Raw genomic sequence first — 24,803 nt, forward strand, 5'->3', positions numbered from 1 at the left:
AGCAAGTGGAAAGGCCACCAGTGGGAGTGTGCTAAGCGTGTGCAGTCCAGAGAGAATGTCGGTGTCGCTGGAGCTCTGTGAGCCAGAGGGAGTGTGGCAGGAGGTGAGGCCAGAGGAAGAGACATGGGCCTGTGGGCCAGGGACTTTGGACTTCGTTCTCTGGGTTGTGGGAAGAGATTGGAGAGTTGTAGGCAAGGTGGTACGAACCTAGATTTTTGTTTTAGAAGCATACCCTTTGCTTCTCCATGGAGAACAGATTGTAAAGGAGCAAGAGTAGAAGCAGAAAGACTGGCTAGGAAACTTTTGCAGTAGTCTAAGCAAGAGATGATACTGGCTTAGATGTCAAATTAGTGGCTAGGGGTTTGAATCCTGCCCACGGCTCTGCACAGTCCAGAGGCAGCATAGCGCGTGGTTAAGGGCAGCAGCTAAAGCGTCAGACTGTGTGGTTTGAAATCTGACTTCCATGTGATCTTGGACACATTTTTTTGGCTTCTCTGTGCCTCTTTTTTACCATCTCTAAATGGCAGTGATGATGGTACCTTCCCTTTAGGGTTGATGTGAGGTGTAAGAGAGAGAAGAGTAATTGTTAAATGCTCCAAAGAGTGTAAGTACTGCTTGCTCTTATCATCGCTGCTGCCTCTGACACAAGTACTACTCCTTCATCATCCTCAGTACCCCCAGTTTACACCTGAGAAAATTTAGAGTGGTTTTGAAATCAGAATATGGAATTCTCTATTGTGAATCCATCGTATGTTCTGTAACATAGTATGTAGTATGAGCCATCGAAGAATATTGATGGGAATCTCTATAGCTCAGATCCCAGTTGTATGCACCTGTCAGTGTTTAAATACATGTGGAAAAATGATAAATAAGGGTAGCAGCAGAGTCCCAGTGTGTGGTAGGGAGGCATCCTGTGTTTCTCTATCCCACACGTTGGACCATCAAAAATTTAAATTCTGAGGTTTGAAGAGAGCTCTGGACACCCAAGTCAGAAGCATTTGTATCTCATAGTAATATGTATAGGAAGGTAGAACTCAATGTTTTGAGGACCTTGCAAGATACCAAATCTCTTTAGAGGACAATTTTTTTTTTAAGATTTATGTATTTATTTGAGAGAGAGAGAAAACACGTGCATGCAAGTACACAAGCGGGAGGGGTAGGGAGAGGGAGAGAAAATCTCAAGCAACCTCTAAGCTGAGGATGGAGACCCATGTGAGGCTTGATCCCATAACCCAGAGATCAGGACCTGAGCTGAAGTCAGGTCGAGTCAGACACGTAACCAACTGCGCCACCTAGGTACCCCAAGAGGAGATTCAGTTTTTCATTAATTGCATTAAATGGGGCTATACATAATATAAATAAATGAGACCCATGGATCATCCCCTAAACTGTCTGGTCAGACTTTTAACAAAGGTATTAACCCAACTTTTCTTCTCTTTCTTGCCTTTGCCCAGTCCCTTGTGGAATAAGTAGTGACACCAGTAATAAGGAGCAAAAGAGAGAAATGAGAAGCAAGGTGCCAGAGAGTCCCTCTGCTTGCCTTGCCTCAGCCACACTGGTATGCCCCTTCCCAAGATTGAGGGCAGCCCATTTGTCTGTTGCAGAGTGTGAGCACCTGATCCGCCACATGCTGGTGTTAGACCCAAACAAGCGCCTCTCAATGGAGCAGATCTGCAAGCACAAGTGGATGAAGCTAGGGGACACCGATCCCAACTTTGACAGGGTGAGCTGAGTCCTGCGTGCCTCAGGGAACTCCTCTCAGAGCTCCGGCTATCTCTTGATGTAATGAGATTGTAGTCAGGCCAGGAAAAGGGTGGGTGCTTTGGACAAACCGTGGTGTGTTACTGACGAAGCCAGGGAAGCAAGCAAGAGGGAATTGTAAACCAGCTGAGTTGTTGGTAGTGTTCCCAGTTGCCTACACTGGTCCCCAAATCATAATCCCTCCTTGGCTTTGGAAACCGTATAGCGCACATTTCTGTAGCTCCCCAACCATGGGGCTAGCTCCTTCCTCTTGTCGCTGTGTGTTCAGTTCAGTGGCTTTTGTGACATACCTTTCTTTAAGCCATTGTGGCCATTGCAGAGGACCTCAGCAAAGTGGGGACCTTTGCCTATGGCGTGAATACCTAGGACTTTTGTGCTGAGGCTTTGTCTGAGGCTCGGGACATGGAACAGCTAGTTCTTATATCTGATCTGCCATCCCAATGTGGTTAATCAGGGCTTTGATAGTTTGCCTCTTTTTAATGTCACAGTTAATAACCGAATGCCAGCAGCTGAAGGAAGAAAGACAGATAGACCCCCTGAATGAGGACGTCCTCTTGGCCATGGAGGACATGGGACTGGACAGAGAGCGGACACTACAGGTATCTCTCAGGGCGTGGAGGGCAAAGCAAGGGGTAACCATATTTCCTCTGCCCTGCCTCTCCTGCTTTTTCTCCCTCCTGGGAACTTTAGTCTTTTCATTTTCTTCCTGTTCTTCTCCTTCTGCCCCTCTCTGACTCTCGACAAGAAGGTGCTTTGGTCCTCGAATGTACTGTTGAGAGGGTTTTGGTTATTGACATGCCATTTCACCAGGGTTTTTTACTCTTTTCCCTTCTCCCTCGGTAGTCATTAAGATCAGATGCCTATGATCACTATAGTGCAATCTACAGCCTGCTGTGTGATCGACATAAGAGACACAAAACCCTGCGTGTTGGAGCACCTCCTAGCATGCCCCGAGCCATGGCTTTTCAAGCACCAGTCAATGTCCAGGTGGGCAATAACTCCAGTGACCTGATTTAGGTCAAGTAACATGGCGGGGAAGGGATGGTTAGCCATCACTCACTCACTAACTGTAAGAGAGTTTCCTGGTCTTCCTTACCTCCGTCCCCTCCCACCTGTCATCTTTTCCTTTGTCAGAGGTCAAGAAGAAGTCAGAACCTTTCTTTGGCAGAGAGAGGGTGGAAGGGTATCCCAGTACTCAGTATGGACAACAAGAGTTGCATCTTTTTTTTTTTTTCTTTTAAATAGCCAGTCATCAAGAGAGACTGTTTTCTCTAAAGAATGCTTCCTTGTTGTAGCTTCTAAGGGCAGAGGAACCAAAGACTCAGGGGTAGAAACAGACTTTGGTAACCCAGAATCCTTTGAAAGACCACCATGATTTCTGTCTAGCATGTGAAGTAAGAGTGTGTACATATGTACTACTTTCCAGGCAGAGCAGACTGGTACCACTATGAACATCAGTGTTCCCCAGGTGCAGCTGATTAACCCAGAGAACCAGATCGTGGAGGCAAGTAGTGACCTCAGAGGGCTGTTTGCCAAAAATCACTTTCTTCCCCATACCTTTGCTCCCTTTCCTGGCTTTTTATTTTGAATTCCTTTTTATTTCTAATTTGATTCTATTTCCTTCCACCTCAGCCGGATGGGACCGTGAACTTGGACAGTGATGAGGGTGAAGAGCCCTCCCCTGAAGCATTGGTCCGCTATTTGTCCATGAGGAGGCACACAGTGGGTGTGGCTGACCCACGGTGAGTATCTGGCCAACAGCCCTGGTTAATACTGAAGCAAAGAAGTCTCACCTGACTTTCAGTTCCTACCATGGCTCAGTTTTCCTACTTCGTTGTAGCTCCCAGATGAGATCAAATCCAGTGGCTAAGACATGTATTTTTTTTTAGCCTAGTTCAGGGTCCTGACTTGATCAGACTTGATGTGGCCACAGAATGACAGAGCTGTCCCTTGTGGATGGTGAGCCAATAGCCATCATCATGTCAGTTGATCACAATACTTTGGTGAAAAGCATGGTAGCGTCTTGGCTCACAAAAATTGAGTTCTCCTGATCTAAGTCATAAAAGCACCCCTTAAAATTCATCCAAGTTTGACAGCTTTTAGAGATATTATTTACTATATGTTCTAATGCAAGACTCATCTTAGAAGGGAGGACAAATGATACAATGTAATTTATGTAAGTTAAAAGTTGTATTAAGCGAGTGAGAATCCAAAAACATCCCAAGTAAGTCCCAGTTTCCCAAAGCATTTTCCCAAAACAGTCTTTCAGTATGCTCGCTGATGCCCTCACATGGGAAATGTACCGAAGGCTGGTTCTCTGTTTTTGTTCTACATTTGAAGACTTTCAACATTAAAAATAGCCTTACCTCTTTTCTGGATATTTCCTTTACTGTGTTGGGAAGAGGTTATGGCAAGAGTTCTCTTGAGAGTTCAGTTAGGGGCAAAGCTGGTGTTATTATAAATACCTTTTTTCTCTGAGTGATTTCCAAAAAAGCCTCTCGAGGCCTGCTGATTGTTTGCTTTACATTTCTCATTCTCGGCCTACGATCAAACAGGCAATAGGGGAACGTTCTGGCTTCAAAGACTCTGTCAGCTGCAAAGGGGTGGAGTCCTGTGTCACCCTGTTAGTGGAAAGATCTCTTATTTTAAAGTGTGCTGTAAGCCTTACACAGCACAGCAGCCCTGCACATCCCGGGCTTATCTGACCCATCAGCACAGACAGGAATAATTGCATTCTTTCCCTGGTGAATCAGTTGCTACTTCGGGTAGCCATTGTTTTAGTGGATGCTCTATGTCCTCCAGAAGCTTGCTTGTTCACCTCTAGGCTTTGAAAAACTTCAGCTGGACTGGTGCCAGGATTTCCTCTTGGCTCAGAGCTGTTGGTTTTACATGAGTGGTCAATGAAGAATAGCAAGCCCTAGTCCCAAAGGGTAAAATGGCAGAGAGCCAGGTTCTATACACTAGGCTTCTACTTGCTTTGGGGTCTTAGAAGTACAGATTTAGGAGGAAAGTAAAAAAGGTAAAATTAAAAAAAAAAAAAAAAGTGCTGAACTCAGCAGTTTCAGCATTTGGGTCTATATGCACTTTGGAGTGAGAATATTAACCAAACCTCTCTGTCATCCTGTTTCCTATCAGCACGGAAGTTCTGGAGGATCTGCAGAAGCTCCTGCCTGCCTTTCCTGGAGTCAACCCGCAGGCTCCGTTCCTACAGGTGGCCCCTAACATGAACTTCATGCACAACCTGTTGCCCATGCAAAATTTGCAACCAACTGGGCAGCTTGAGTACAAGGTACCTGGGTGTGGGAGAGAGCTCGCCCCCCAAGAAACACATCTGAGCTCCCTTGAGAGACTTTGAGGGACCTTGCCCAGGATTTCAGAGTCTCTCCTTATGGTGTCTCTTGCACAGCCCCTTGGGTGAGAGGGGCAGATCAGTCTGAGCACACTGGAAGGATCCCTTCATTTCAGCGGATTAGAGTCCCATTCCCTTCTCGCCCCTCCTTCCCCACCTCACCACCCTGTCCTGCCCACTCTGCTTGCGACAGGAGCAGTCCCTCTTACAGCCGCCCACCCTACAGCTGCTGAATGGAATGGGCCCCCTCGGCCGGAGGGCATCAGATGGAGGAGCCAACATCCAACTACATGCCCAGCAGCTGCTAAAGCGCCCACGGGGACCCTCCCCACTTGTCACCATGACACCAGTGAGTAGCAGCACAGGGCATGACCTACTTTCTCAGAAGCTTTTGATAAAGAAGCTGTGGGCCTCGGGCTGGGAACCCAGATCGCCAACCTACGTGTCTGAATTTCTTCTTGCTCTAAGCTTATGATGCTCAGTGTATTCCTGTTTCTTTCAGGCTCGTAGAATTTACCAGACTTAATTTTTGGCCACCTTCTTTACTTAATAATTGCCACCCTAAAGCCTGCTCCTAGAACAGGTCATCCTCAGTGGGCCACTTACAGACACACTGTTAGGTGCTACCACAGTGCTACAGTCCAGGGAGGGGAGGGGTCACAGTGGCCTCACTGACACAGCCCTCCCACCGAAACTCCTCCCTGCCCAAGGGCAGTGGTCCCTAACAGTTTTCTCTAGAATGAACTGCTCTTTACGCTGGTTTCAGGAATCACCTTCTCACTGACCCTTTCTCCTTCCATTAACACTACTTCGAAGTTTTGGTACAACCTCAATCACTGATTATTTGGCTTTCATAAGCTCTAACCTAGTCAGTCGGTGTCTCTCAGTCCCATCCTTTTTTTTTTTTTTCCATCCTTTTTTTATAAATAATGATCACATTCAAAAATTCTTTTCCTCCGCTGGGTTCTGTTTATTTCTGGTGATTTTCTTGTCATAGGTCAACTCATTCATTCGTTTGTTTCTTCATTCATTCTCAAAGGACCATACAATTGGGTGCTAACTATATCCACAGCCTTTACCGGGTGTTTTTAGGGCAGTGCTTCACAACATTCCTCTTATGGAAGACCTTTTTTCCCCTTCAATCCATCATGAGATTCATACCTCTGTAAAATGCAATTAAAGTGAATTATTGAAAAAAATAAAAAATAAAAAAAAATAAAGTGATTTATTGGAGAAATAAAATTTTTAAAATATACAAAATATAAGCCTAAATTTTAGCAGACAGAATTACCCTGTTAAATTGCTATAAAAATTTCTAAAAGCTTACTCTTAATTTCTGTGCTAACCTTATCATAGATTGGTAACAGCAGTTTGTGGGCTGACACGGGTCCACCATGGATCACACTTTCAGTAACAGGGCTGTCAGGAAAAGGAAAGGATTGTATTCATAGTTCTTAGCCCCACAGAGCTTATCATATTGGGAAGACAGGATCAACATATGTGAAATGTTGGAATACTAGGAAAAGACCATGTGTGATTAAGTGCCAGAGTATCACAGACCGGGAGATGTCGGAGGTATGCAGGAATGGGCCAGATCAGTGCAGGTTATGAAGGATCTGGAACCGCTTTGTGGGAGGCAGAGTGACGTACTCCGTCCACTGGAACTGTTTTTACCAAGATCACTGACAAGCTTTTGTTGATAAATCCGGTGGACATTTTAATCTTTATCTTGGGGGCCTTCCAACTATATCAGTCACTGTTGACCATTTTTCTTCTTTGAAATACTGTCTTCTTTGGCTTCTCTGATCCCACATTCTCATTTTCTTCCTGCCTCTCCTTATCAGGTTCCCTTTCGCCTTATTCCTTTAAGTTGGTGAAACCCCAGTTTTGCCTCACGCCCTGTTTTCATCTCATTTTACACACCCTCTCTGGCTGATCTCTTCCACTCCCATTTCCATTACCAAGTGATTGTCCAGCTCAGAATGCTCTTTCTGAGTTCTCCACTTCATATGGATGACCATGTAGAGTTAGTTGGCTATCCTACCAGTACTCGACATGTCCTCACATTTGAATTTGAGATGTCTTCCAATGACTGCATGTAACCATTTTCTCCTCCTGGGTGACAGGGACTGGCACAGTCATTCTCCTGGTCATGTAAGCTAGGAGTGTGGGGTTTCCATTTAACTCCTCCCTCTCCCTCAGCCCTACATCAAATCAGTTAGCCAGAGCCCGCCTCCCATCATCCTCCCTTGCTCCTTCCTCTCATCACTGTCATCCTTTGCTGAGATTAATAAAGTGGCCTTCTCACCACCCTCCTTGCCTCCAATCTTTTCTCCTCATCCTCACCACCAATCCCTTCTACACTGCAGCTCAAGCAAGCTAGCTTTCTGGAATATAAATCTTGTAACATCATGTACCTGCCAAAAATCTTTTAATGACTCACCACTGCCCTTCCTCAGAATATGCCTCTTAGTATGGCATTCAAGGCCATCTATAACTGGCCACTGTGTCCCTTTCCTGCCCCATCCATAGCCACTTCCTGCCTAGCCCTGTTCTCACTCCAGCCTCATGGAACTGCAATAAGGGATCCAGGCAGCCTAGCAGCCTTTCAACAATGGAATTATTCCCAAAGTTTTCATTTTGTTTTATAATGATCTTCCATTTTAAAGTTCTTTCATACTAATCAAAGATGGCCTTTCACTCTAGTGTCTGAGGCATGGTGATTATGTGAGCCACTAGGCTGTGAGGAGCTGTGAAGGATGTACAGCATTCCAGAGTCCTCCTGTAGATGAGGAGAGTCACAATAATGCGTGCATTGTGGTGGTTCTCATTTCACATATCTGTTTTGGTGGGTAATAGCTATTTTAAAGCATTGAATTGCAATCACACAATTATATGTTGTGTACTAAAATGTACTGCGAAAGAACCATTATGCATTTTCGCAAGAAAGACATCTATCTAAACACTGGTGATAACATTAACATGAAACAACAGGCCAGTTCCTAGATGCTCCAGGTAAACAAGCTTCTCCTGTATTTTCAGGTCCTCAGACATCTGTGCAGGCCTTCTCTTTTCTCTCAGTCTAGAAACCCCAAAGGCTTGTGACCCTTTCTTTTATATGTGGCCAGCTCCTCTTTATCCTTCAGGTTTCAAGTGAAGTGTCACTTGAAGTGAAGCCTCCAAGATGCTTTCCTGATTCCCAAAGGGGCCCTGTTAGAAGACCAGGTCATGTTGTTCTGTAATTGTCTGTCCCCTTCTCTCCGTCCTCCACTAGACTATAAAGTGAGGGCAGGAACTATATTTGTTAATTCACATCTCATCCTGGAACATGGTAGACATTCAGCTCTTTGTTGGATAAATGAACAAAGATGAATCAGAGGAAGAAATCCCAATTGAAATCACCTGCTCGAGGTAAAAAATGGAAAGCTAGGAAGGTATGTGAAAGATCCAGATAGCCCAAGGGTCCTAGAAACGGTTTTATAAATAAGAAAATGAACAGAAAGGCCTATCCCACACCTGGTTTCTCAAACGAGAGGTATTATGAAAGAAGCGCCACCTTGAGCTTTTCCTTCCTGTCTCTCTGCAGGCAGTGCCAGCAGTTACCCCTGTGGACGAGGAGAGCTCGGATGGGGAGCCAGATCAGGAAGCTGTGCAGAGGTAATGTGACATCTGGCAGTGCTTGCAGAACGTCCTTGGGCAGGCTCCCCCTGCAACCAACGAAAGGTCACCTCTGCCCAAGGAGGTGGTACAGTGCAGCTTCAACATTTGTGTGGTCTCTTTGCTCAAGCCAGATGGCATGTTCCTCCCCACATGGAAGTAACAGAAGACTACCCAGAAAATGGCATTTCTGTAAGCGCCATTGGAAGTCCCCTAAGTGACAGCAATAACCATAAGAACTTTCTTTCTCCTCCCTCCTTCCTTCCTTACCCCCTGCCTTCATATTGCAACTCTGATAGTATTCACAAGGCGCAAAGCCTGCTCCTACCTGCCAAGAACTGTTTACTGAGAAGGAATTGGAGATTTGAGATGACAGTGATCCTAGCTAGTCTGGCCATGGACCTCTGGCATGGACTCTTCCTTTCCAGGAGAATGAATACCTCTTGTACTGTTTGCTGTGTGCTTCTTCCATCCCCTTGTACCAACAAAGAGATAATGAAAAAAAGAATATGGGATTCGGGCCAGGGACAGATGCAAATATCCCTTGTTTGCAGAACCTTGTTGAGAGATGCCTAATTCAGAGAACGGCAGTGACCATCAGGCATGCTGTACTGTTTGTTTTACCTCAGTCCCGTTAGCTGTGGTCTGCAGCTCCATGCATGCCCCCTTGTGGGAGTTGTCTTTCTTATTTTCTGGGGTGGGTCGGGGTGGGGGGGTTGACCAGAATCCAGCATGTATTTTCCCAGAAATACAGGTGTTCTTCAAAATTATATGTTTTTCCCTTGAGGGAAGTTGAAATAAAATGGTTTTCATGGGCTCTTGGGGAAACTTTGGGTGTCTTTATCAAATGGATATTAAACCACTGATGGCTTACTCTTTGGCAAGTTTACATACCACTAATGGCTCTACAGTCTGTTAACTGTTTTTAACTTAAATGGGCAAAGTAGTTAAGAATGAAGACCACTTTTTAAGAACCTGACAGTTGCTGGCCAGTACTCTCTTCTTTACCCATAGTAGCTCTGTATGAGAGCTACTCTTCGTAAAGAAACTGGTCCCATTTGGAAAGAAGAGTAGAGAACAGAGTGGTGGCAGGTGGGTTACCTACAGTTTGGCCAATAGAAGAAAATCTTTGTAACGTTTTTCCCCCTCCTCACAATGCTTTTGTCTCTATAGTTTGCTGATACTAGGGTATATGATGTACCAAATGGGCCCTGCTGGTGTCATGAAAAAAAAAAAATTCAGGAACTTACTGCCTTTCTACCTTAATTAGACAAGTAGTGTTTCACTTTATCTTGTCTTGGACTTTACTTCCTCCAGCTCCACCTTCTTTCTTCTATAGACCAACATTTAAAGGGTAAAGTGCCCATCGGTCCTGACGTCATGGAGAGGGATAATGCTTCTTTTATGCATGCCCAAGAAGAGCAGCAGTGATAGAGGAAACCATTGGCTACATGAAGGGGGACCGTAGCTTATTTTTGGTATTAACTAAGTAGTGGATCCGATAGATCTTTAGAATGAAAGTCATCAGCTTGTCAACTCCTTAGCTTTGAAACTTCTGTTTTCTTGCCTTGCCTTTTTTCCCCTAAAAACCAATTCTGAGCATTTTATGTGGTTTCATTTCTTCATCCTCTAGAGAATGTGGTTCCCTTGGGACAACATCAGTTTTTCTTCTCTGATGGCTGACTTACAATCATGGGGCATGAGAGAAGGGGTAGTTTTGGAAACACTCATCCCCAAGTGGAAGGATCTGTTTTCCGTGACTTGTAAGTGAGGACAATCTCAAACCCAGGGGGCCATTGGGATCTAGAGATGTATGTGGAACCCTTCTGAACATCTCTCTTGGCTCATCTCTAGGAATAATCCTTAGGGCGCATTTCCTCTGACTTGAATTTTGGAAATTTGGAGGGAAAAGAGGAATCAAATTAACAAGTGGGAAATAAATTCTTTTACCAAATGGAATGAAGGAAGGAAAATCAATCTTCTTCATGAGCTCCATCTGTTTTCTCTCTTCTCTTAGTGGCTACTCTTAGGTTCAAAATTCAGCCACTTCAGTGGTAAGCCAGCTTTTATTGGCCAGCTGACCATGTTTCCCTTTCATCCAGCCAGGGATCTGTTTGCCATGGAGCCCTTTTGGAGCTCTGGCACGATTTCATTCTGAGTGCTTTGGATTAACTTCTGATGCTTCTTGGTGAGGAATATTCCTATCTGTCTTTTTTACTATGAAATGTGCTCCTGCTTGTTGCAGGTACTTGGCAAATAGGTCCAAAAGACATACACTGGCCATGACCAACCCTACAGCTGAGATCCCACCGGACCTACAACGGCAGCTAGGACAGCAGCCTTTCCGTTCCCGGGTCTGGCCCCCTCACCTGGTACCTGATCAGCATCGGTGAGTAGCCACATGAGCTATGTGAGCTCCTTGAGGCTCATCGGGCAGGCACCCTTCTTGCTAATCTTCCAGTGAAGGTGACTAGCATCGAGACTTTAAAGTAGCATCCTGAGCGTACATCTTCTCAACTCCTCTCACTGAGCACTATGCGGGGCATCATGAGATTCTTCTTTCCCATTACCTCATGGACATGTTTATGGTCTGCAGTTGCTTCTCGTAATTCTAGGTGTTGACTCATAGATGAAACTGAACTTGAAACCTATGAGGAGGTGAAGTTCTCAGAGGCCAGCTGGACATGGGAGGATTTGTAGCCTTATCAATAGACTTGACCGTTAATAACCCATCGCCTTCAAAAGAACGAGCATATCTTACCATGTTACCACTGAACAGAACAGTGAGCTTGGACCTGGAGGAAGGTACATCCCTTTGTGAATGGTAGAGCAGAGATACTGCAGTCTCTTGAATGTCGTGCTCGAGAAGTCATTCTCACAATCATATTCTGATGGCTGAAATCTTTCACAAGGTCTCTCTTACATTTGTAATTCATCCTCTTGAAGAAATAACAAGCTTAACCTTCTTGGTCAAGAAAGCTTCGTAAAATTGAATCTCAGGACACCTGGAAACACGGGTGTGGCACGTTGCTAGATTAAGAAAGTGATTACTTTCTATGAATATTTCGATGACTAAAATTCTTAGCTGTGTCCGCTCTAAAGCTGTCTCCAAGCTTGTGGGCCACACTTTCCAGGCCACCAACAATTGCTAAGCTGATTTTATTTCAATCTTGTTGGAAAGACAATGAAAGCAGGCTTGCTTGAGAAAGTTGAAAAGCAGTCAGGTTCCAAGGAAATGAAGTTTATAAATGTGTTGTTATGAAATCTTGTAACCAGCTCACACTGGCAAGCTTGACACAATGTTTTTATTGTGGCTAGTTACCCATCGGGTGTCCTTATAATCAGCAGAGACCGTGGACTCTGCGCAGACAGAGACTTAATTAGTGCCCTGTTGGCACTCTGAGAGAAGGAAGATAAGCTATTATAGATGACCATGAAAAACAGTAAGAATGGTCTGGTCAGAGTAGCAGGAATGATGGCTCTCCAATAAAAACTCTGGTGCAGAAAGACAGTATTTTCCTAAGGAAAATCTCTCAGGACCTACATTATGAGGGCACTATATGAAAAGGGACTTGGAGTGATTGTTGGAGAGGTGCCCCTCCCCACCCCATCCTCCCCCTGCCTCCTCCCACTTCCCCCTGCCTACCCCCCTTAAATTTTCCATGATTTCTCAACACCTCTGAGCTCGCCACTGTTACCCAACACAACCTTTATTTCTTTATTCTCCTTGTTTCTATCGTCCCCGCCTCCACGGCCTGACAGCTTTTTAGCCTTCATCAGGGTCTGTGGTTGAGCAGAAGTCCTCTGGGTAGCCTTTAATTTTATGTGTTCCTCAGGAGACACTCCTGTCAGGGAAACATGAAGACCAGCCCCTCTCACAGAACCTCTATCACAGGGCCTCTATCCTGTCCACGCGTGTGTAGTGAGGAAGGCCACACTGGCCACAGCTCTGTGTGTGTGTGTGTTGCCGCCCTGCGTACAGTCACTGTCAAGGCCTTGCCTGCTGGAAATGTGTCTGCTGTCTGTTTTCGTGTGAACACTCGTGGTGGAGTGTTTCAAGGGTTTCCTGTGGCCAAGCCAGTTTGAATTGGAATGAATGCTTGATGAGTGGCAGATTGTGCAAGGCGAGGCACTTACGCAAACTCAGCCTATGGATGGGGTTACTGTAAAAACACGGCAACACAGGAGGGTGAAGGTAGTCTGCAGAGGACAAAAGCAACTTCGCTGGGCTGTAGGGCACTGGAAATGGGGGGGCCTAGACAGATTATTGAATTCCTCCCATTTCCCGGAGGAAATGCAAGAACAGCGTATATATCTTTTCTTTGGGGGTGTAACTCATGAAGTCCAGCATGGAGACAGAAGAGGGGTCTGATCAACCTTTTCCATCCTGGAAATGTGTAACTTAAAACCTAAAATAAATTATAAAGTGTAATTGGAAAAATGAACACAGGATGATTTTTTTATCAAGGTGGGGAACCAAGTTCCTGTTTGAAAGGTATAGCGGGAGTGTCAGCCTGATACGGGGCTGTCCTGAGTTTGAACATGATTGCTAATAAAAAGACAACACAATGGATACTGTGAGTGCTTCTGAAATGAGCATCTCCATCAGAACTGTTCCTCTGGAAAAAAAAAAAAAGAACTGTTCCTCTGAAGCTCCTGTGCCCAACTGACCAGGGTCAGTCTTCCCACAACCTGGGGCTTCTGGAAAAGTCATCAAATGCCTGGACTGGGAGAGCTGCTCTGTCTCTTTTGTGTAGACAGGCTGAATTACCTGCTTGGAGAACACCGCTTTCTGAATGAATCAGAAATGGGTCCAGTAGCAGAAAATACCTAAAGCATGAGTCCAGTTTTAGGAGAGAATAGTATTTGCTCGTTTTGACTCCAGACACCTGAAGTAGAAACAGACGTAGGAAGTACTGAGGAAGTGCTCCTGAAAGCAGCTTTTGTGATCACTGTTTCTGGAGCGTGTCTGCCAAAATCATGCATCTTTTGTGTTACACACGTATGTTTGTGCTCATTTCATCAGTGCACCACTGTGTCAAGCTTCAGGTAGAGCCAGAAACCGAAGTCATCATTAGCAAGGAGAGGGTTCAAGGCTTGCCTGCGCGGCCACAACTCTGGACCACTCCGCACAGCCATCAGCCACCCCCCCACCCTCCCATAGCCAGACCCTCCCCGTCTGCATTGTATTTGAACTCGCTTATCAACCTGCTTCCTTAGGCACATTCTGCTTCAGTCCAGAGTGAGTAGCTGGCAAGGCGGTCCATCATTTCACCCATAGTTCAGTGTGGTATCATCTCTGCCCTGGACATGAAACCCTGATCCTTTCCATCAGCTGCTGGAATGCTGCCCTGGCAGTCTTTTATCTGCTTACCTCAACCCATAAACATCTCTTTCTGATTAGCTAACAAGGAGAGGTGTTAGCTTCTAACTCCCATGCTGTCTTACGGATTCCTTATCAACAGCTTCTTTCTTTCTTTCGGTAAGATACCAGCTCCGTTCCGACTGAGCAGTGGGATTTGGTCCACACGATTCCTCTTTCGCTGGGAGGTTGTGGGGGAGGCGTGCTACCCTGAGAAGTTAATTTTCACAGTGCCCAGCTGTATTTGCGTTGACCAGGTACGCAACGCAGGATCTTGAGGCCCACGTTCCTTAAGAGTGTGCCATCTCCATCTGGGGATCAGGAGTCCCCCTGTCATCCCGCTTGAACCTCCACCCTCCACTTTCTAGCATAAAACCTCTAACTTCTGGGCCAGGCATTGGCCACAAAGCTGATCATAGTTTTCTTCTGGTCACACGGAGAGTGCTGCTCAGGGAAAAGTGGATCAAACAATGGATTTTAGGTTTCGAAAGGCACTAGACAGACGTAATATAAAAACCAGAATTCCTATGCAGCTTGGCCCGAGGGCTACTGTGAAGCTCTTCTCTCTGACCTAGTATATTTGTAAGAACTGGATGTATTTAATCCCAGGACCTCACCGAGCTTGGAAAGTAAGCCAGCTCAAGGTAAGTGGAAATGGAAGATGTGCTGTTGGAGTTCTCTAAAGGGCAGCAGGCTAGGGACACGACCAGCCTCTGGAAATGGCGTAATGTGCAGGGCTACACATGCAGCCAGCCACCTTTGCGTTCTTCTGGAACAGCAAGCAGTCCCTGGGTGATTTGGTCAAAGGCCCTGAGTCCTTGCCCCTAACCTTCTCTTCCCATGTATTCAGCTCTACCTACAAGGACTCCAACACCCTGCACCTCCCCACGGAGCGTTTCTCTCCCGTGCGCCGGTTCTCAGATGGGGCTGCAAGCATCCAGGCCTTCAAAGCTCACCTGGAAAAGCTGGCCAACAGCAGCAGCATCAAACAGCTGCAGCAGGTAATGGGAGAGGCAGCAGGTACCTCTGGAGAAGCGTGGGGCACACAGAGCAATAGCGTGTGGAGGACCGGGGTGGCAAATCTCTGCCCTGTTCGTGTGGAGGCTCAAATCTGTAGCTTCCTAATGCTCTTTCCTTACTCGTTGGTATGTACGGCTTTCCCCAGACTCAAACGTAACCTCCCCCCGCCGCCCCACAATGAAGGGCCTAGATTTTCCTCCCGTCTCTGTAATTTTTAGAGAGGGATTTCTGGGCATGGGTTTTGGTGGGAAGCCTTAGGGAAGGTAATTCCAGCAACCTTGGCATCCTTCTCTTCTTTTCGGGCACTGGGTCTTGCTGGAGCCTGCTCGGCATGGTTGCCACCTGGCATGCTTTCTGGTGGGTGTGGAATGGTGCTCCCAGAGGAAGGAAGTGTACCTCCAGACTTCTGTAAAGGGCTGGTTTTCTTTCTGCCTTCCTCATAACCAGGCCTCAAGCAACAGGTGCTCTGTACCCAGATTTCACACTGGACACCTCCACTGGCACACAGGCCACCCTTGGTGTCTTCCATTCGTTCCCCCAGCACGGAATGTGAATGTATTTAGTACACAAATACCCATATACATGGGTTGGTTGCTCATTGAGGACACTGTTCTTCTCTTGGGGCTCTTTCCGCCCCTGAGACCTTGCAGCAGATCTGCATCTGCTGACATCACTGCATGGGGTGGGCCTGGCTGCACCCCATCTGTATTAACTGCTTTCCCTTCAGGAGTGTGAGCAGCTGCAGAAGATGTACGGGGGGCAGATTGATGAGAGAGCCCTGGAGAAGACCCAGCAGCAGCATATGTTATACCAGCAGGAGCAGCACCATCAAATCCTCCAGCAACAGATTCAAGTAGGCCTTCACTCTTTGCTCTCTCCAACTTGTTTGGAGCTTGCTTGCAGGCTGATTTGCCTGTGAATTTTCAAGGAGATCACACAGGGCAGAGTGGAGTTATGTTTATGGTTGACATGTTTGAGTAAAGGTAATCAGACTTTTTGATGAACCACAAAAGTGTAAACCTGGGTCACAGAGAGTTCTTCCTGTTTCTTCCCTTCCTGAGAATAGCTCTGCTTAATCTTCAAGCTCACAGATATTCTTCTTTCCCCCATATGTTTAGGATTCCATCTGTCCTCCTCAGCCATCTTCACCTCTTCAGGCTGCCTGTGAAAATCAGCCAGCCCTCCTTACCCACCAGCTCCAGAGGTAAGGAATCACTTGTTTCATACCTAATGTGTTGTCTCCGTAGCTTGCCGTCCTTGGCCTGCTTGTCATGGGAGAGGTTGACTACTTCATCTGGGGAGAACCTCTGTGAAAAGCAGAGAGAGCAATTTAAATGTTAGCTGCCTCCATGAGATCCTGACTGGATCCAGTCCTGTGCCACTTCCTTTCCTTAGCCTGACAGACAAAGTAAACTGACAGTCATACAGGCCAGGACACAGGCCTCCATGACCTCTGCCTCTCTTGGTCTGGGAAACTAAGATGTAGATAGGTCTTACATGCATTGTGGTGGGTGGTGTAGGTATGTTTTTCTAGCCTGGAGGCCTAGCAAAACTTAAAAAAAAAAGTTCCTGCTGATGCGTAGTGTATGAGAGTAACATTAGGGTTGTACTGTCACCTCAGGAAATTTACTTATCTGGTTTTGTTGTTTTTTTAAGGTTAAGGATTCAGCCTTCGAGCCCACCCCCCAACCACCCTAACAACCATCTCTTCAGACCACCCAGTAATAGTCCTCCCCCCATGAGCAGTGCCATGATCCAGTCTCACGGTGAGTGTCGAGGTTTGCGCTGAACCATGATAAGCCACTTGGAGAATATCAGTCCTGGTCTTGAGCGTCAAAGGCCACAATAGTAGTTAAGGGTATAGGCTCTAGAGCCAGACAGCCCTGGTGTGAATCTGGGTCCCACCAGTGCCTAAGCCATACAGCCTCAGGTAAGTGACTTCACTTCTGCATGCCTTAGGCTCTTCAAATATAAAATAAGGATAATAATGGTATTTAATAATAAATATACAAAGAGCACTTAGCCTCTGGCACAAGATAGTTCTTGGTAAAGGTTAACTGTTATTTATATTTTCAATAAAACCCCCTCCAACACTACCAAGTAAAAAGCTGCTACCAAAACCTGCCTACTGTCATGCCTCCAGTTGGTTCTCCATGGTATATGTGAGATCCTCTCTTGTGGGTGTTTAGGAGGAGGCTGAGATGACTTTACCTGAATTGGTATGGGTCTTCAGAGACCGGTGATCTGAAGATTTAGTATTCCCCAAACTGGTAATCTGTTAAGTAATGCCACGTGATCTAGATCCCTTGAGGAGTCTAGATTGGTCTCTGGGCCCTCCCTACTCGATGTGGAGTCCCCTGCCAACCATATCAGCAGGAAAAGTAGAGTCTCAGGTCCCCCTCCAGACGTGTTGAATCATAATTTGCATATCAGCAAGATCACTGGGCCATTTGTCTGTATGTACATTTGAGTTTGATAAGTTCTGCCCTAGATCAGAGCTACTCAAAGAATAACCCAGGACCAGCTTTCAGAGCAATTTATTGAAAAATCCACATTCTGGGGGCCCCACCTGGACCCCACCCAGAATTCTGTGGATAAGACCCAGAAATCTGTGTTTGAACAAGTTCTTCAGATGAGTCTTCCACATGCTAAAGTTTGCAAAGTACTCATCTAGATGGTGTCCGGTGTGAGCATCCTCGTCAGCTCCTGCTGCTTCCAGTCAGCAGGTGCCCCAGGGTATTTGGTCACTCCGAGGTTCCTCTCTCTCCAGGCGCTGCCTCGCCCTCCCAGTTTCCAGGCTTACCGTCCCGCGGTGCAGTCTACCAGCAGCAGCCCGAGAGCTGCTCCCCACCTCCCAACGTGGCCCTAAGCTGCCTGGGCATACAGCAGCCCCCCCAGTCACAGCAGGTGACCATCCAAGTACAGGAGCCCGTTGACATGCTCAGCAACATGCCGGGGACTGCTGCAGGCTCTGCCGGGCGCAGCATCTCCATTAGCCCCAGCGCCAGTCAGATTCAGATGCAGCACCGCACCAACCTGATGGCCGCCTTCAGCTACGGGCACCGGCCCTTGTCCAAGCAGCTGAGTGCCGACAGCGCGGAGGCGCACAGGTGAGGCTGCATGAAGTCACCGGCCGTCTGTCTAGGTGATCCATGTGGGAGGAAGGCCCTTTAGCTAGGCGAGAGAGAAGTGGAGGAGAGTGAGTCTGGCCGGTGGGGGCTTGTCTCACCCTTTCTAAAATCAAGGGAGTGGGGTTGGAATGAACTTGAAACCTGTTTACTGACCAAGATCAAAGTGCTGCTAATGAGACAGAGAAGGAAAATGCCAGAGCTGCCTTCCTCTCTGCAAAGAAGAAAACAGCCTGGTAGAGGAATTTCTAAAAATGCCAGTTCTCCTTGTTTATTTTTTTTACAATTTTTTCCCCTCTGTCACTGTTACTCTAAGAGCTTGGTGCTTCTTGGTAGCTCAGATAATACTGTCAAGTAGGCCAAGTGGCTGTCTTCAGGCTGGATCTGGAGCTGTCCCCCACACAGTGCCCTAAGTCCCCTGGAAATTACTGGAGAAGTGAATGAGGATGAGTTGGGAGGCCACATGCATCCTCGTCTTCCCATCACACCCCACTTCCCTGTCCCAGGGGGCTCCCTACCCAGAAGGGGGTAGTAGCTGTTTCCCAGGGGAGTCTAACACGCTTGGTACATAGATGCCCGGTACTCACTCCCTTTTGTGTCTGCAGCTTGAACGTGAATCGGTTCTCCCCTGCTCACTACGACCAGGCGCATTTACACCCCCACCTGTTTTCGGACCAGTCCCGGGGTTCCCCCAGCAGCTACAGCCCTTCAACAGGAGCGGGGTTCCCTCCAGCCCAAGCCCTGAAAGTCCCTCCACTTGACCAATTCCCCACCTTCCCTCCCAGTGCACACCAGCAGCCACCGCACTACACGGCGTCGGCCCTGCAGCAGGCCCTGCTGTCTCCCACGCCGCCAGACTATACGAGACACCAGCAGGTACCCCACATCCTCCAGGGACTGCTCTCTCCCCGGCATTCGCTCAGCGGCCACTCGGACATCCGGCTGCCCCCGGCAGAGTTCGCCCAGCTTGTTAAAAGGCAGCGGCAGCAGCAACAGCAGCAGCACCAGGAATACCAGGAGTTGTTCCGGCACATGAATCAGGGGGACGCAGGGAGCCTGGCTCCCAGCCTCGGGGGACAGACCATGACAGAGCGCCAGGCTTTACCATATCCAAACGCTGACTCGTATCACCACCAGCACACCAGCCCCCAGCATCTCCTACAGATCCGGGCCCAGGAGTGCATGTCCCAGGCCTCGTCCCCCAGCCCAGCCCATGGTTACACTCACCAGCCGGCCCTCATGCGCTCCGAGAGCATGGAGGAGGAGTGCTCCTGTGAGGCGGCCAAGGACGGCTTTGCAGACAGAAAGAGCTCAAATACAGTGACCAAAGCTTGCCATGACAGCCCCCTGCTCTTGAGTACTGGCGGACCTGGGGACCCCGAGTCTTTACTGGGAACTGTGAGTCACGCGCAGGAGTTGGGGCTGCATCCCTACCGACATCAGCCAGCCGCTGCATTCAGTAGGAATAAGGTGTCTAGCCGAGGTAAGAGCCTCTCAGAGTGAGAGCCCTGGGCCAGTCTGCCCTAACTCACTGAACTCGGGGACAGCGTCCTTTTCTAGCCAGGGCTCTGTGTTCCTAAGAGAAAAAGAATTCCTAAAAAGACCTTCAGGACCTTATGGGGGAGAAGGATATAGGAGGTGGGTGCTGGTCCATAGTGGGTCTGCTTTCAAAATTAAGAGAGAGCGATAGAAAATTAGCACTTACATAACCCAGTGGGTAAGAGCAGTTCCCATTTCTCCTATACATACCATGGTTCCTTGGAATCCAGAACTTCCAGTCTCCAAAATAGCTTGCTTTAACCTCTGCAGTGGAACAAAAATCAGCCAATGCTGAGGAAATACAATTTTGTGCAAATGGTGTTGGACCAAGAGTCAAAAAAGCCCCTCAGTTCTAGACTCTCCTGGATCACGAATGCCATAACCTTGTCACTTAAACCCTCACGTCTTGTTTCTCCTCTGTGAAAAATGGGCAGGAGGAATAATGATACTTTGCAGAATATTTGGGAAGATAAAAACGTGCACATATTTGCTGTGTTAATGCGTAATGCATACGCACACGTGCCTGTGAGAATGGGAGCAGCACTTGCTACCCCGCAAGCGTGATGGAAATGTAAAGTGTTACCATTACTCCGCTCCTCTCACGAATATGCTCACTACAGAATATCCCCGCGTCATAAGGGATCCGCTGTGTTTTCCTGCATCACTTTATATAATGCATGAGCACATTCATTTCCATCCTGAAGGAGACTAGGGTGACCAGCAGTGAGTCATACTCAGAACATCTTCCATTGTTATCCTTGCATTCATCTGAGACGAAAACTGCACTGACATCCAAGCCATCAACATAGATCACGGAAAATGAGTCTGTCCAGAAAATACACAACCTTAAAACCACACATACTTTCTGTCCTCCCTCTCGAGGAGCTGCCCACATCTCCTGTCCTGTCCTTTAAGGTCAACACACAAATTCCTGGGGATTAGGTCCCGTGGAACAGAGCAGAATGGAAAGCCTTGCTCTGAGTCAGTTTTTGAAGATGACTTGGTGCTTTCCAGTTGTGCTTATTAATGCGGATAGGGAGGGATGTGTGGTGGCCTAAAACAGTTAAAAATCATGACCTTTTGAGCAGATGGGTGCCATCCAGCTCAGAGGCCTGCACCAGTCAGACACACTGTGTTCACCTGTGGCTGCTGTATTTTGAGGTGGACATCAGATGGTAGGAGATTTCAGAACCAGGTCATATGTGCAATGGCTGACAGACCTGGCAATGTTTAGGCTTGGGAGAAAAACAAAAACAAAAACAAAACAAAACAAAAAAAACCAAAGAGAACCATCATAAGTAGGTGGGAGAAGGGATTAGACTTTTTAGGGGTCCGTATTATGTGTCAGGACCATGATCAAGGTAAAGATGTCAGCAAATATCAACTCCTGAGGAAGACCTTAAGAACTTTCTAGAATAAGCTGCCTCAGCAGCCTAGGAGCTTTCTGGCACTGGGCGTGTTCCAGCAGAGCCAGGATGATAGTATCAGGGATACCGTGGAAAAGCTTCCTGAGTGAATGAAAGCTTTCGCCAGATTAGCATACTATTATAGCTGGCATAAAAAGGAAGAGAGCGGCTAATGTCTCTATAGTGCTTTCTGTGTGCCAGACACCCACTGCTATTCACATACAAGTTCATTTGATCCTCCAACAACCCTATAAGGCAGTAACTCTTCCTGTCCCCATTTTACCAATGAGAAGAATGAGGCACAGATGAAGTAACTTGCCCCTGAGGTCAGCAGCTGTGAAGTGGCGTCCGAACCCAGGAGTTAGTCCGTTCTCTACAGGAGATGCTGAGTAAGCACATCCTGGGTGTGCAGGGCAGTGAGGCCAGGACAGAGCTGAGCAAGCAGGGTACACTCCCTGCTCCCCCCACCACCACCACCTCATCCTGGATTGTTGTGCATGAAAACACCTTTTTAATTGTTTTTCTTCAAAACATTCAAAAGTTCTCACTTCTCCTCAGTCTTGCCTCCTGTGTGAAGGGGCGGGGGGGCTTGAATTCGCCTGTGCCCCATAATTGTCAGAGGAACCCCCTGCTCAGCAGACTTGCTGGTCTCCTTGGTATCTTCAGTGAGGTAGGATATAGTTGGCTGGTACAGGTGCTTTGGGAACGCCAGAAAGGGGAGAGTGTTCCCAGAGGAATGGGAATTTCCAGCAATAAGTGGCATTTGAGTCGGGTCTTTGGTGGATGAAGAGGAATTCACCATTTGGATGTAGGGAGAAGCAAGAGGAAAGACCAAGGGGCAGGGTGCCTTGGCTTTGTTCTGGGGAGAAAGCAAGTAGGGTAGGTGGGTTTGAAAAGTGTAGTGCACATGAAGGAAAGAGTAGGGGCTAAGCACAGAGACTTTTTTCTTTCCACTTGTAAAACACTAATTTATTAAAGTTTAGGACAATTATGTGTTCTGTAATAGCATGCAGTATGTTTTTACTTTAGATGCAGACGTAAAGGGAGTACAACCCTTAAATGCAAACGGGAATTGTATCTGATACTTAATAGACCCAAAGTCCATAGCAGCAGTAAAAATTAAATTGGCTTGGAATACCATTTTACAGATTGTTTCTATGTGGGCAGAGGTTTTCAAAGGTCCAGAGCATGATCTGGATCCAGCTACAGGGTACCACAGGAAGTCTGAGGCCTTCCTTCCAGCCAGAACTTCACGGTTCTGATTCTTCTGACAAACCTGCCCTACTTCTCCCAGCCGGGTTACTCTCATTATTTCTGTTCTCCCCCTTTTTTCTCCCTACCTTGTCCCATCTACCACCATCAGCCAATGATCCCCTACAGACACCTTTTCTGGTCTCTGGAAGAATCAAGCCATAAGTATATCCCTAAAGCTTTTAGCTCAGCACTACCCACAATGTGCTCATGATCAGGTTTGCCAGTACCTTCCCCCCTCCAAAAGCCCTCTTTTTTCTTAATTTCCTTTCCTGACCTTTTCTAGAAACTATAATCTTAGCTCCTGCCCTGATTGCTAATACATTGTAGAGAAGATTCTCCCTTCTTTCTACCCAGTTGATGCTAAACTTACTTTTTTTTTTTTTTTTTAAGATTTATTTATTCATGAGACACAGAGAGGCAGAGACATAGGCAGGGGGAGAAGCAGGCTCCCTGCAGGGGGGCTCAGTGCAGGACTCGATCCTGGGACTCCAGGATCACGCCCTGAGCTGAAGGCAGACGCCCAACCACTGAGCCACCCAGGTGTCCCAAACTTACTCTTTAACTTAGCTATGGAGTATGCCTTTTCTTGCTTGAATATTATTCATCTCATCTCTTTCTAACATCTACTCCTATTTTGTGACTTCCAAAGCCACATCTACAATTGTCTTTAACGAATAAATCCCCAAGTTTATTAGTGTGATTTTATAACCCAATATAGTGAGATAACGCAATAGGCATTATCTCACTCCTGGCCTCAGGGAGCCCCACTCTGCTTAAGAGTTCCAGTCACCTGAAGGCATGGACATCTGTGTGTTTAAAATGATGTCTACCCTGAGGTGTCCCCATTGTCCTTACCTTAGACAACATGAGCTTCCTCTCTGACCATGGGCCTGGCACATGACCTCTCCTCTCCTCCCTTTCTTCATCTGTGTAACAAAGGACATTAAGCTAAATGCCCCCTAAGAGAAGGAAAGTAGAGTTCATGACTATAGTACTTCTGCTTGAGGCTCTCAGCTCGGTTACTCTTTTCTTATTTTTCACAACCACCATATATATAATATATATATATATTACAATCCATGTTACGGTAAAGACTGTGTATCCACCATCTTTTCCTTCTTTAATCTGATGTGATTCTCTTAAAACCTTGGGAGCTCATTGCGTTATCTTACCAAAGAACCACCAGATAATTTGCTGTCACTTTTACCAAGGTTATAAAGCTATGCTCCCACCCCCACCATCCCCCCCCCCCACAACCCTGCAGGCCGGGGTGGGGGTAGGGTGTCTCGTACTTGTTGATCTCTTTGGATAGAAAGGAATGCCTGCTGGCTTGAGTAATACATGAGTCCATTCCCAAGACCCTTCATTTGTTATTTCCATGACAGCAGATTCAGCAGCTTACAGAATGACTAGGTTGCACAAGATGGTCCTGTAGGAGCTGTGAAGAATGCTGGGATGAAAAGATAAAGAACCTGCCCTCAGGGAGCTTATACTCTACAGGGGGTGGGGGGGAAGGTGGAGACAAGCTCATAAACAGTGTTGGCCGGAAGTTCTACAAAATGTGCTGTAAGAGGAATAATTATTAAAGAACAGAGCTGGCGTGGTCTTCCTGAAATTTCATCAGGGTAGGTGAACAGGGATCACTGGTGATAGTCCAGGGGTTTGAATGCCACATACCAGTGCCCACGTTACCTGTGTCCTTTGTGGCTGCTTGCTACCAGTCAGGATGGGGCCAGGCCCTGCCGCCGGAGTGCTAGAGGTGCAGCCCACGTGCGGAGAACTTCCAGGGCTGTCCGAGCCCCAGGCTGCCTGCGATCTTCTGTGGCATTACATACACTTGATTTTTTTACTTGGCAAATAACTAAGTACAACAGCATAACCATTTTACACAGTGAGATTACTCGCTGAGCTCACAAAGAAAACCACATCCTCTCCCCCAGAGCTTCGTCAGCTTCAGCAATATCTGTGGACTCAGGCCTTACAGAGGGCTGAGATAGTGACAGGCCGGGAGGGTCCACCCTTCAGAACCTTTGGAGGGGTAATCTGCACACATGTCATTTTTTTTTCCTCTCTCCTTTTCTCTTAAAGCCCAGTAAATGAGTAAGGGCGAGTCAACATTGACAGATTCAATAGAGAGTTGTGCAAGCTGCCCTGGAGTCCCCCGGGCGGGTGGGTGGTGTGCACCCGTGTCCCTCTGTGTATTTGCCCCCTGCGTGATCAGATGGCTGCCCCATTCACCCCCACCCCCTCCCTCAGACTTTCTCAGCTTGACTTTGGTCAGTGCCCGAGAACGCTTGCTCACAGATGGCCTCTTCCCGTTATTTCTA

General features: G+C 47.1%; 1 protein-coding gene and 1 long non-coding RNA gene across 12 annotated transcripts in view; one reads left to right on the forward strand and one right to left on the reverse strand.

Annotated features, from left to right (window-relative positions):
• Nucleotides 1-24,803, forward strand: part of SIK3 (SIK family kinase 3) — a 243,025-nt gene that overhangs the window by 209,375 nt on the left and 8,847 nt on the right. For 3 of the 10 annotated variants that reach the window (XM_025465406.3, XM_025465408.3, XM_049109927.1), the window contains exons 7-21: nucleotides 1,605-1,723; nucleotides 2,250-2,360; nucleotides 2,605-2,748; nucleotides 3,188-3,265; nucleotides 3,394-3,503; nucleotides 4,897-5,050; nucleotides 5,304-5,459; nucleotides 8,697-8,767; nucleotides 11,013-11,156; nucleotides 14,980-15,130; nucleotides 15,877-16,002; nucleotides 16,268-16,353; nucleotides 16,806-16,915; nucleotides 17,920-18,259; nucleotides 18,883-19,760. In XM_025465406.3, coding sequence (XP_025321191.3) covers nucleotides 1,605-1,723; nucleotides 2,250-2,360; nucleotides 2,605-2,748; nucleotides 3,188-3,265; nucleotides 3,394-3,503; nucleotides 4,897-5,050; nucleotides 5,304-5,459; nucleotides 8,697-8,767; nucleotides 11,013-11,156; nucleotides 14,980-15,130; nucleotides 15,877-16,002; nucleotides 16,268-16,353; nucleotides 16,806-16,915; nucleotides 17,920-18,259; nucleotides 18,883-19,760 — 2,778 coding nt within the window. The remainder of the gene's footprint in view (nucleotides 1-1,604; nucleotides 1,724-2,249; nucleotides 2,361-2,604; nucleotides 2,749-3,187; nucleotides 3,266-3,393; nucleotides 3,504-4,896; nucleotides 5,051-5,303; nucleotides 5,460-8,696; nucleotides 8,768-11,012; nucleotides 11,157-14,979; nucleotides 15,131-15,876; nucleotides 16,003-16,267; nucleotides 16,354-16,805; nucleotides 16,916-17,919; nucleotides 18,260-18,882; nucleotides 19,761-24,803) is intronic. The other 7 variants (XM_025465410.3, XM_025465412.3, XM_025465409.3 and 4 more) reach the window with 4 other exon arrangements.
• LOC118354840 (uncharacterized) lies at nucleotides 17,671-24,708 on the reverse strand. 2 transcript variants are annotated; one of them, XR_004816140.1, is made up of 3 exons: nucleotides 24,169-24,708; nucleotides 23,332-23,435; nucleotides 17,671-20,080 (listed from the first exon to the last, which is right to left on the reverse strand). It is a non-coding gene; the product is annotated as an uncharacterized LOC118354840 (long non-coding RNA). The 2 variants fall into 2 exon arrangements; XR_004816138.2 differs by having other exon boundaries at nucleotides 17,671-23,435.

The sequence above is a fragment of the Canis lupus genome, chromosome 5 (assembly GCF_003254725.2).
Source record: "Canis lupus dingo isolate Sandy chromosome 5, ASM325472v2, whole genome shotgun sequence".
Taxonomy (NCBI): Eukaryota; Metazoa; Chordata; class Mammalia; order Carnivora; family Canidae; genus Canis; species Canis lupus.